The 11523-nt window shown below is 47.7% G+C and overlaps 1 protein-coding gene across 1 annotated transcript in view; it reads left to right on the forward strand.

Annotated features, from left to right (window-relative positions):
- The window catches only part of CHD7 (chromodomain helicase DNA binding protein 7), a 121200-nt gene that overhangs the window by 108074 nt on the left and 1603 nt on the right, over positions 1-11523 (forward strand). The window contains 9 exon segments of the mRNA XM_024742640.1: positions 1-290; positions 293-559; positions 1210-1370; positions 3748-3975; positions 4204-4647; positions 7887-8108; positions 9359-9499; positions 9719-9823; positions 11133-11523. The exon segment at positions 1-290 is cut by the window's left edge and continues 32 nt beyond it; the exon segment at positions 11133-11523 is cut by the window's right edge and continues 1603 nt beyond it. Coding sequence (XP_024598408.1) covers positions 1-290; positions 293-559; positions 1210-1370; positions 3748-3975; positions 4204-4647; positions 7887-8108; positions 9359-9499; positions 9719-9823; positions 11133-11523 — 2249 coding nt within the window.

Raw genomic sequence — 11523 nt, forward strand, 5'->3', positions numbered from 1 at the left:
GCCCATCACGGAGGAGCGCGCCTCGCGCACCCTGTACCGCATCGAGCTGCTGCGGAAGATCCGCGAGCAGGTGCTGCGCCACCCGCAGCTGGCCGAGCGGCTCCGGCTCTGCCAGCCCAGCCTGGACCTGCCCGAGTGGTGGGAGTGCGGCAGGCACGACCGGGACCTGCTGGTGGGCGCCGCCAAGCACGGGGTCAGTCGCACGGACTACCACATCCTCAACGACCCCGAGCTCTCCTTCCTGGACGCGCACAAAACCTTCGCCCAGACCCGAGGGGCGGCTGGCGCCCCAAGGAGGAGAAGGCGGGAGGGGCGGAGGCCAAGGCCGGGGAGGCGGGGGAGGCCGAGGCAGAGGAGGAGGAGGTCGAGGGCGGCGGGAAGGACCGGAAGCAGGACCGCGAGGCCGAGGCCGAGCCCGGCGCTGGGAAGAGCGATCCAAGAGGGGCGGAGGTCGGTGCGGACATGGGGCCCAAGTCCATTTCAGAAAAGGGTTCCGAAGAGGATGAAGAGGAAAAGCTGGAGGACGATGACAAGTCGGAAGAGTCTTCCCAGCCCGAAGGTAACTCCTGGCCCTTCAGGCCTCTCCTGACCCCATCCACGCAGGTGTCTTCCTGTCATGTGACCTGTTATCAGGTTATGCCTAGATGTACGTTTTGCTCTGATATGATGTGTAAGCATGCTATTTCGAACGACTTAACTTCCCAGAAGGAGGGTTTTACAGACACTAACAATTTTAAAACAAATGATGCTTTATTTTTCATTCCGAAGTAACGGGTGGGAGTAGAATCTGGGAAGAACCAGTTCTCTTCCTAAGTCCCAGGTGGGTTGCCGTACCTGCCACGAAGGAAAAGTGAAGCGCCGCGTTGTACTTTTCCTGGTGGAGGAACAGAGGCTCTGCTGGGTCAGAGGTTTGGCTGTCGATTCAGCCGCCTGTGAGACTTGTTCGCAGGATGCCTGACGACTAGTGAGACGTAAGGTCCCTAAGCCTCTACTTCCTCATCTGTAAAACAGGAATGACACCATCTACGTGAAAGGGCCCTTGCAAGCTTTAAGCGACAAGACTTGTAACATGCCTAATACCATTGTAGCCGCAGTAGGTACTCGATAAAATGGAGCTCATCAGCATTCAGATATTAAATCATGTCTTTTCTACACTCCCTTTCCAGCGATATGCTGGTCGTGAGCGATGCACATTAACTCATTTCTCAGCAGGAACTGTCTCGAGAGGGAAGAATTTTGATGAAGAGAGCAATGCTTCCATGAGCACTGCTAGGGATGAGACCCGAGATGGATTCTACATGGAGGATGGAGATCCGTCCGTAGCTCAGCTCCTTCATGAAAGAACGTTTGCCTTCTCATTTTGGCCTAAGGTCGGTGGGGTTTTGTTGTTGTTGTTTTGGTGACCAAAAAAGAATAGGGTGGAGGAAATCATTCTAGCTTGATTTTTCAACTAATTTTAAGGTAAACTCTGACACAGTGTATGAAGATTGTAGATTTTTCTTGTGTTTTTAAAAGAATGATCTGGGAAAGCCCAAAGAAAAAATTCTGTGGAATAACTTTTTTAATAGGATAGGAAAGGTGCCAGGAAGCAAAGCGAGTAAGAAAAAAGAACTGTTCGTAAGGATCTTTGCTTCCTCGCGGTGTTTTAGATTATTTGTCTAGTACCGTCTACGGATTATTGTTTCAAAAGACTCACCCCTCTGACAAAATAAAATGTGTGAATCTTTTTTTTTTTTTTTTTTGCGGTATGCGGGCCTTTCACTGTTGTGGCCTCTCCCGTTGCGGAGCACAGGCTCCGGACACGCAGGCTCAGCGGCCATGGCTCACGGGCCCAGCCGCTCCGCGGCATGTGGGATCCTCCCGGACCGGGGCACAAACCCGTGTCCCCTGCATCGGCAGGCGGACTCTCAACCACTGCGCCACCAGGGAAGCCCTGAATCTTTTTTAAAAAGAATTTTTTATTGTGGTAAAAAACACATACCATGAAATTTACAATCTTGACTGTTTTTAAGTGTGTAGTTGGGTAGAGTTAAATATTTTCAGGTTGTTGTAAAAGAGACCCCCAGGACTTTTTTTTATCTTGCAGGACTGAAACTCCTTCCCGGTAGATCAACTCCCCTGCCCCACTGCCCCTAGACAGCTACTATTCTACTTTCTGTTTCTGTGAACTTGACTGCTTTAGCTTAGATGTGCCTCATACAAGTGGAACCATACAATACTAGTTCTTTTATGACTGGTTTACTTCGCTTAGTGTAATGTCCTCAAGGTCCATCTGTGTCAAAGCACGTACCAGGGTTTCCTTCTGTTTTAAGGCTGAATAATATTCTATCGTGTGTATATACCAGATTTTCTTTATCCGTTCATCCATCATTGGGACCTTTGGGTACCTTCCTCCTCTTGGCTTATTATGGTGCTACAGTAAATGTGAATGGACTAATGTCTCTTTGAGACCCTGCTTTCATTTCTTTGGGAAACATACCCATAAGTGGTATTGCTGGATCATGTGATGGTTCTATTTTTAATTTGGGGGGGGAACCTCTATACTGTTTTCCATAGCCATTGTACCATTTTGTAATCCCAACAACAATGCCCGATGGAACCTGTGTGTACTTTAAAAACTGTGTGTTTTGGGTTTCTTTTAAATCCTGAAGCAGAACTTTCAGATTTAAGACAACTTCATACATTTGGAACCCTGTAATCTTCTGAACTGGGGAGAGGGTGGGCGTTGGCCCATTTGCTCGCATACATTATGAGATAATTCCAAATGTAGTTATCTATGACCCAAGAACAAAGTAGAAATTACTTTTTTGGCTAACTGGCATAATTTGATAATAAATCCCTGTGTAATTTGGGTCTGTTTCTCAGGGTGGAGAGAGAATCATCCTAATCGCCATGACAGGGCTGTCTGGTTTAAAACAAACACAGAAAAGGCTTCCTTCGACTCATCCCCAGGCTGCTCTCCCATAGTATTAATTGTGAAGGAAACAATGTGAAATTTTTAACTGAAGAGTGTACTATCGGAGACATTTTTTTTTTCCTCTGTATGCTCCCTTATTTCCCCTGTTTTGCTAGTCTGCCTTATTGAGTTGAGAAGGCAGCTTCCCAGGTAAGCCGAAAGGTCTATAGTAGCAGGCTTTTAATCTATGGAAACTGGGTCTAAGAGCTGTAATCAGACATTTTTAAAGGACACGCTTCAATGAAACTTGAAGTGATAATAGGTGGGAGATGCAAATTGACGCTCATTAGGTGTTCCTAGGTTGGTGCCCATTCGTAATGCTGAGCTTTATTAATAGCGACGCTAATGATGTCCCACTTCCTGGGACAGGCTGCAGTCCAGCCTGGGGACTGAAGCGCCAGAGCGTCGAGAAGCTGGCTGCAGGCTTCCACTGTCACCTGCTGACGTGCACCAACAATCTTTAGCCTACACAACAGTTACTTGTAAAACATGGGGACATTTTAGAGGTGGTGGTTAGGTAACGTTCTCTCGTTTGTGTGATTCATTGTTCATAATTGAAAAATGCTGTCTTATGTGTTGCGGTCACCTTCAGGCCTCGCACCAGAGTAAAGTGGTTCTGGTGGGTTTGGTTTATATTTCCATGCTCGTTTGCTTTTTGTTTACTTTTGCTTTTCGCTCGCCCGTCTGCTTTTAAGCCTTTTCTGCTCTTCAGCGTCTCAGTGGATGTATTCATCCCGTAATTTTCACCAGGTCTTTGTTACAGTTTCGTGTGGCTTTTCTTCTCCCTCCAGGATCGAGTAATGATAAACCGATTAGACAACATCTGTGAAGCAGTGTTGAAAGGCAAATGGCCGGTAAATAGGCGCCAGATGTTTGATTTCCAGGGCCTCATCCCCGGCTACACGCCCCCCACTGCCGACAGCCCCCTGCAGAAGAGGAGCCTGGCCGAGCTCTCCATGGTGGGCCAGGCGAGCATCAGCGGCAGCGAGGACCTCACCGCTTCCCCTCAGTTGTCCAAGGTCAGTTAGAGCGCTTTGCTGGTGCCGCTTAAACATAAGCTCCCTTGACTCGGTTTGGAAGCTCGTGTTCGCTGGTCCTGCTGAGAACTAAGGAGGCGGCTGTTTCCTCAGCTCCGTTCAGCAGCCTCGGATGTTTAATTCCTTAAGCTTCTCGTTCCCGCTTTCCGCGAGCCGGCCCGTGCAGCAGGTGCAGTTTTGGCTCACTCTTGTGTTGGGATTTCTCAACAGGAAGACGCCCTCAACCTCTCCGTCCCTCGCCAGAGGAGGAGGAGGAGGAGAAAGATCGAAATCGAGGCCGAAAGAGCTGCCAAGCGGCGAAACCTCATGGAGATGGTTGCCCAGCTGCGGGAGAATCAGGTGGTCTCGGAAAACGGACAAGAGAAAGTTGTCGATTTATCAAAGGCCTCGAGAGAGGCAGCAAGCTCTACCTCAAATTTTTCATCTCTTACTTCAAAGTTTATCTTGCCTAATGTCTCGGCGCCCATGTCTGATGCCTTTAAGACTCAAATGGAGCTGCTCCAGGCAGGCCTGTCCCGCACGCCCGCCAGGCATCTGCTCAACGGCTCCCTTGTGGACGGAGAGCCTCCCATGAAGAGGAGGCGGGGAAGGAGGAAAAACGTGGAGGGCCTCGACCTGCTGTTCATGAGCCACAAACGGACGTCATTGAGTGCAGTAAGTCCAGGGGCTGGCTCCTCCCCGCGTGCCCGCGCCGGCGGCCCGGGTCCCGGCTCTGCTGCCCACTCCGGGGCACGCGCCCCTCGGTGACGCGGCGCGAAAGCCGGCCCCTTCCGCTAAAGAAGCAGTCGCGATGGACAGAGTCGTGGTTCTGAGCCGGAAAACTGTGTTGAGCGTTGACGCAGATCACTCGGCCTGAACCATGGGTAGCTTGAGGATTTATTCTGCCCAAGATCCTAATGTATTGATCACTCTCGGAAGAGTAGCCCAAAACAAAAACATGTTCTTCTGAGCCTGTAATCGTTAGCTCTGAACCCTCGAGGTGGAAAAAGCTTCTGCTCTTAAAAGTATCCATCTGTTGGGGGCCTGGCGTTTATTAGATTCGTTCCGTTTCAGACTTAAGATTTTTGTTCGCATGCAAAGCTAGGGATTGCAAATTCTCTTGCCTCCAGAAGCAGATATTTAAAAAATCTCAACTGAATTGAGACCTGTGCTAGTTTAGGTTTGCAAGAAATAGGTCGTTTTCTTCTTCAATTCAAAGGAAATGAGTGCAGTGTAGTCAAAATAACTGTCTTCCTTAACCCGCTTCAACCACTCGCCTCAAAAGCGCCGCCCAGCTAACGATGAGGTTTCACCCCCGAGAACCCGGTTACACGAGGTCTTTTCAAAGCGCTGAAACTGGTACAAGGTACTGTAAGCCTTTGGATTTGAAACCCGAATCAGCACAGAGGTGCTGGAGCTCCTGCCCGAGGAGATGGGATGCCGGCGGCCGGCCCATCCCCTGGGCGGCGGGACACAGTTTGGGAAACGCCGAGGGGAGACATTTGTTTCAATATGTTTTTCCTTATTTCATTCCTATTATTATTTCCCCAGTTTTTTTTTTTTTTTTTTGCGGTACGGGGGCCTCTCACTGTTGTGGCCTCTCCCGTTGCGGAGCACAGGCCCCGGAGGCGCAGGCTCAGCGGCCATGGCTCACGGGCCCAGCCGCTCCGCGGCATGTGGGATCTTCCCGGACCGGGGCACGAACCCGTGTCCCCTGCATCGGCAGGCGGACGCTCAACCACTGCGCCACCAGGGAAGCCCTTTCCCCAGTTTTTATTTCTTGAATTTAGAGGAAACTTAATAAAAGAGTAGGGAAGGCGTGGTCAAGTTAGAGTCTCGAAGTGACAAAATAGCCTTCACTGAAACTTGCCCCCTAGCGGGGTCTGATTAAACCAGAAGCATCCGGGTGGTTAAAAGGTAATTTTCAAAACTCATTACAAATGTACCAGTGGTAGTAATGGTCATTTTTGTCGATCATCTGACTACTTCTAGAATCTTGAAAAATACACCTCACAGTGGATCAGCTGTGATTGTTTTTTCCCTAAGTTAAAACGCCATTTCTAGGTGTGTGGTCCCCAAAGTGGCATCGCCAGCCATTAGCTTCCTGCTGGGAACCACGCTGATGCTTTGATAGGTTTTGTTCACTGAACAAACATCAACAAATCGGGGAGTTCCTGCAGCTCACACACGGCTTCATTTACTGTCTTTCAATTTGAATCTCACGTTTGTCTGTGGACCCAGCGTCAGGGATTAACAGTCAGCGCGACCAAGTGCTTCTTCCTATTGTAGTTATACACCCTATATTAAATAGTCACGGCTGACTTTATTCATTCACGTATTTTAAGCTGTCCCTAGGAATTTGTTTTTTTCCCTGAAGGCATATTTAGCGACCTGGCTCAAATCTCCTAACAGATGTTAAGAGAATGTATTTTAATACATATATATATATTTTTAACTCTTAACTGTTGGAATTTGGGGATTCCTCATTTGGTATTATAGAGGGTTATGTGCATGCACATAAAATACAAGGAGAATGCTGATTGGTCTGTAAATAAACTGAGTACTGAAGAGGTATAGAGGTCGGCAAGGTTACTTGTGTGGAACAAGACAGATCCCAAAATCTTGTGTTAGCATTCAAACTGGAGACCACTGAGCAGCCGTGAAAAGTAAGTAAGTTGTGAGAGCCAACCCCGCCCTGTGCCAGGCACGGGGGACGCGAAGAATAAAGGCCCGACGGGTGCTTGCACCAGAGAACTCAGTGTATAAGATGGGTGACAGATAAATAACAACATACCACTGTTGTGAGAAGTCCCTGGGGTACTTTGAAAACCCAAAGGAAGAATGGGACTGGAGGAGGTGGATATGGGGAGAAACAGGTGGGGCAGTTTCCCTGGAGTTGGTCATACCTTGGTGAAAGTTTGAAGGTTGTATGGGGGTAAGTCATTTGAAAAGAGGGGGCAGGGAGAGCGTGTGCAAAGGGACTGAGGCCAGAGAGAGCCTGTCGTGTCTGGTGAACTGAAAGTTACTGGCCAGGGAATTTGGTGAGGAGGCAGCTTCGGCAGAGATGACCTTGCCGACGCGGTAGGCTGCAAATCACGGAGGGCTGTGATTCTTATGCTAAAGAACTTGGATTTTATCCTGAAGGTGATGCGGGTTCACTTATCAAAATGGCTTAAACAGGGGAATGATGTAACATGATTTTGGAGCAGAGTGGAGGTTGGATTAAAGAAGGGTGGAACTAGAATCAGGTGGACCGTTTAGGAGTAATGCAGTGATATAGGTGGTCAGTGACGGAGACCTGAACCAAAGCGGGAACGGTAGGGATGGACAGATGGGCCTCACTGAAGATGTCTGCGGGTTGAAATAACAGAGTTTGAGGACCAGTGGCTGGGCGATGGTAGAGTCTCAACTCTAACTCAACTCCAGTTAGCATTGATCTTTCCATGTTGCCACACACGCCTCACATGAGCTATTGTACTACTGACAAAAGTGTGCTGACCACAGAGTGCCACAGAGCTAGGTATAAACTGGCTTTGGGAACATTCCTTTAATTATAATTTCTTTAATGATGCTATCCAGGGATCCCCAAAAGAGATTGAGAGGCTACCTTTCATACATATCGGGCTCAGGCTCCACTGCCTGTGTCATGCTCCTAGCGGCTTGCTTAAGATCTCAAGCATGGAGCGGCGATGGACTGTGAATTTTCTACCCCATTACTAATTCTACAGTGTGAAGAAGGATACACGTTCCATCTTCTCATTTCATAGCTGTTCCCAAACCGCCGTTGTTTCAAGTAACTTTCTTCCCTTTATGATCAGAGATCCATTATGCTAGGCTGGCGTCTCCTGGGGCTAGGATGTTGTCAGGATCTCTCTCTTCATGTGAGAATTCCGACCATTGTCAACTTTCTGCAGGAGGATGCTGAGGTGACCAAAGCTTTTGAAGAAGATATAGAGACCCCACCTACAAGGAACATTCCTTCTCCTGGACAGCTGGACCCAGACACGCGGATCCCTGTTATAAATCTCGAAGATGGGACTAGGCTGGTGGGGGAAGAAGCTCCTAAAAATAAGGACTTAGTCGAATGGCTGAAGCTGCATCCCGCTTACACTGTTGATATGCCAAGTTACGTACCAGTGAGTATCACAGAGTGTAGAGTTGGGAGGATTCTTGCTCAGTCAGTCCATTTCCTTCTCCCGTGCGACGGAGCAATCCCTGGTCCCTCTGCCTTTCACTTGACTGTCTCGTCATCTCGGACGTTCCCCAGCTTTTGTCATTGTATATTCTACATTAGAGAAACTAGCTTCAGGTCTGTCGTACGTGAAGGGCAGCCTTGTACTTCTTTGAAAACGCCTAGTATGCATTTCCTTGCTTTTTCCTTCTCCCACCAAATAGATGTGGGTTTTCTTCTGTTACTCTTCACATGGCGTGGTTTCCAGGGGGGTCTCGTTATTGGGAAGACACTCCCCAACGTGCTCTAATTGGTCTCTGGACGGGGTCTGCCTAGCACAGAATATTAGGAAGCTGTTACTGCAGAGATCTGAGCCGCTAACACAGCCCAAGACTTTTTAGCTTCTTTCTTAAACAGCTAACACTCAATGCCGTTTATTAAACATGAGACAGGATCTCCAGATGATTTGTCACTTAAACTGCTTGCGAGCTAGTTCTGCACATGTCTTATGTCCTATAACTTATGTGTTTGAATTTCTTTTTTTTTTTTTGCGGTACACGGGCCTCTCACTGCTGTGGTCTCTCCCGTTGCGGAGCACAGGCTCAGCGGCCATGGCTCACGGGCCCAGCCGCTCCGCGGCATGTGGGATCTTCCCGGACCGGGGCACGAGCCCGTGTCCCCTGCATCGGCAGGCGGACTCTCAGCCACTGCGCCACCAGGGAAGCCCTGAATTTTTGAAAACTTAAGTGTAGGAGTTTACATTTTATCTCGTTGAGTTCCTGCCACTCAGAATGCACCCTCCTGCAAAGGCTCTTTTATCCCTTGGGTTGTTTCTCCTCATGTACAGTCGCATGTCGTAGATGTGAGATCACCTCTGTATCCACTCAAGTCTCTGAGTAGAGATCAGCAAAGGTACCAGACAAAGTTTCCTTTTCAAATACCATGACTTGGTTAAACATGTGAAGAAAAGATTTTAAGCAAGTTATTGAGAGATAAAAGGAAAAGCATGCTCTCCGCTTCTAAGTTTGTTCCTTAAGTAAAGGAAAAAGAGAATAGTCTTTCCTTTCAAAGGAAACTACGGTTTCTAATAATTAAAATGATTCTTGAAACTTCCATAGTAATTGAAAATGGCTTGACTGTTCTGTTTGTCATTTATATAGGAAAGAATAAGTACCAAGTACAATTTTACTAAATATGTTTTTTGTTTTTTTGCAGAAGAATGCAGATGTGCTGTTTTCCTCATTTCAGAAACCGAAACAGAAACGACACAGGTGTCGAAACCCTAATAAATTGGATATAAACACTTTGACAGGAGAAGAAAGGGTGCCTGTTGTCAATAAACGAAATGGGAAGAAGGTAAACATTGGGAAAGGGAATTGATCTCTATGTGATTTCTTTTCCCAGAAAGAAGTGTTTTATTCTGACATCTTTTATAGGGGAAAAGAATCCTGTTTCTTCCAGAATACATGTATATTTATATGGTCTGTGTATGTATATGTGTAGATATACAGACGGGAGGGGGAGAGGGAAGAATTTGTCTGTTTTCTAAATCATTTTCCGAACGCCTCTCCCTAGATGGGTGGAGCTATGGCGCCTCCGATGAAGGATCTACCCCGGTGGCTGGAAGAAAACCCCGAGTTTGCAGTTGCCCCAGACTGGACCGATATAGTCAAGCAGTCTGTAAGTACAGACTCTGCCTTTCTGTCCAGAAAAGTATCTGTACAAAACTGTTTTCCTGAATTTTTCTTTATTTTCTGTGGGCCATTAATTATTCAATGATAACTTATTCTTGGCTTAAAGGAGTTGACATAATGCATCATTTTCATACATCATTAATACATCATCATTCCTTGTATCAATATGTCATTAATCCACCAAGGTGGATTAATTTGACAGCTCTGATTTAAAGGGATTGTATAGAAATATACATTCACAGTCTTAGAGGCAGACTTGCTCCAGGGAGGAATGCCCCAGGTAAACGTGGCTAACAGCATCTATGGAACGGAATTTATGGTGGTTGAGATCCTTAAGATTAACTGTGATTTCTGATTTTAAAATAAACAAATGAAAAAATACAGCAGTTCCACCTAAGCATTAATTTCACTGTTTCTTTTTTAAACTAATGTGTTTAAACGTCTTGATTTCTTTTTGTCTGTCTGTTTAAAGTATACAGTAAAAGTGCTTATTTTTCTTTTGGTATACAGTTCTATCAGTCTTCACACACGGATGGTTTCTTGACTGGCCACCATAATCAGAATACAGACAGTTCTGTGCCTCCCCCGAATTCCTTTGTGTTATCCTCTGTCCCCACCCCTAGCCCAGGGCAACCACTCCCTGATCTGTTCTCCATCCCTAGAGGTTTTGTCTTTTTGAGGATGTCACCTAAACAGAAGCATAAATTACGTACCCTTTTTGAGACGGCTTCCTTCACTCATCACACTGAGATTCATCCAAGTGGTTACATGTGTCACAGGTTTCGCTGCTGCTCAGGCTCCTGTGTGTGGATGTACCCCTGGGTGTGGTTACCCATCACCCATGGAAGGACATCTGGGCTATTTTCAGACTTTGACAATTATGAGTAGAACTGCTATAAACATTCATGTACAGGTTTTTGTGTGAACATGAGTTTTTGTTTCTCCAGGGTAGATACTAAAATATAACTTTAAATTTTCCATAGTTTTCCACTTCCTTCTGATGTGCCATTTCTCGAGTTAGCTATGGATGCAGATATCTTGACATTCACCTCACCGATAGAGCAGCCTTTAACATTTTTTTCTGCAATTCAGCGTAATTCGGTGAGCTGTGTAATGCTAAAAAAGAGAAGTTTTGCTTTCCGAGGTCTGCTCCTTGAGCTTCTAGAATGGAAATAATTGCTTGTGTATTTCCATTACGAATGTCAGTGTTCAGTCCATCACAGAGGCCCGCGTGGAAATGAGGTTTTCTTCCGAAGCTTTTGATAGCCCCTGTTTGCCTCTCCCTTCACTTTCAGGGTTTCGTTCCTGAGTCGATGTTTGACCGTCTTCTCACCGGACCCGTGGTGCGGGGAGAAGGGGCGAGCCGGCGGGGACGGAGGCCCAAAAGTGAAATCGCCCGCGCCGCCGCCGCCGCCGCCGCCGTGGCCTCCACGTCGGGCATCAACCCCCTGCTGGTGAACAGCCTGTTCGCTGGGATGGACCTGACGAGCCTGCAGAGCCTCCAGAACCTCCAGTCTCTGCAGCTGGCCGGCCTCATGGGCTTCCCTCCGGGACTGGCCACGGCCACAGCCGCTGCCGCCGCCGCCGGAGGCGACACCAAGAACCCGGCCGCCGTGCTGCCCCTGGTGCTGCCGGGCGTGGCCGGCCTGCCCAGCATGTTCGGGCTGGGCGGGCTGCTCAACACCC

The sequence above is a fragment of the Neophocaena asiaeorientalis genome, unplaced genomic scaffold (genome assembly GCF_003031525.2).
Source record: "Neophocaena asiaeorientalis asiaeorientalis breed wild unplaced genomic scaffold, Neophocaena_asiaeorientalis_V1.1 scaffold226, whole genome shotgun sequence".
NCBI classification, from domain to species: domain Eukaryota; kingdom Metazoa; phylum Chordata; class Mammalia; order Artiodactyla; family Phocoenidae; genus Neophocaena; species Neophocaena asiaeorientalis.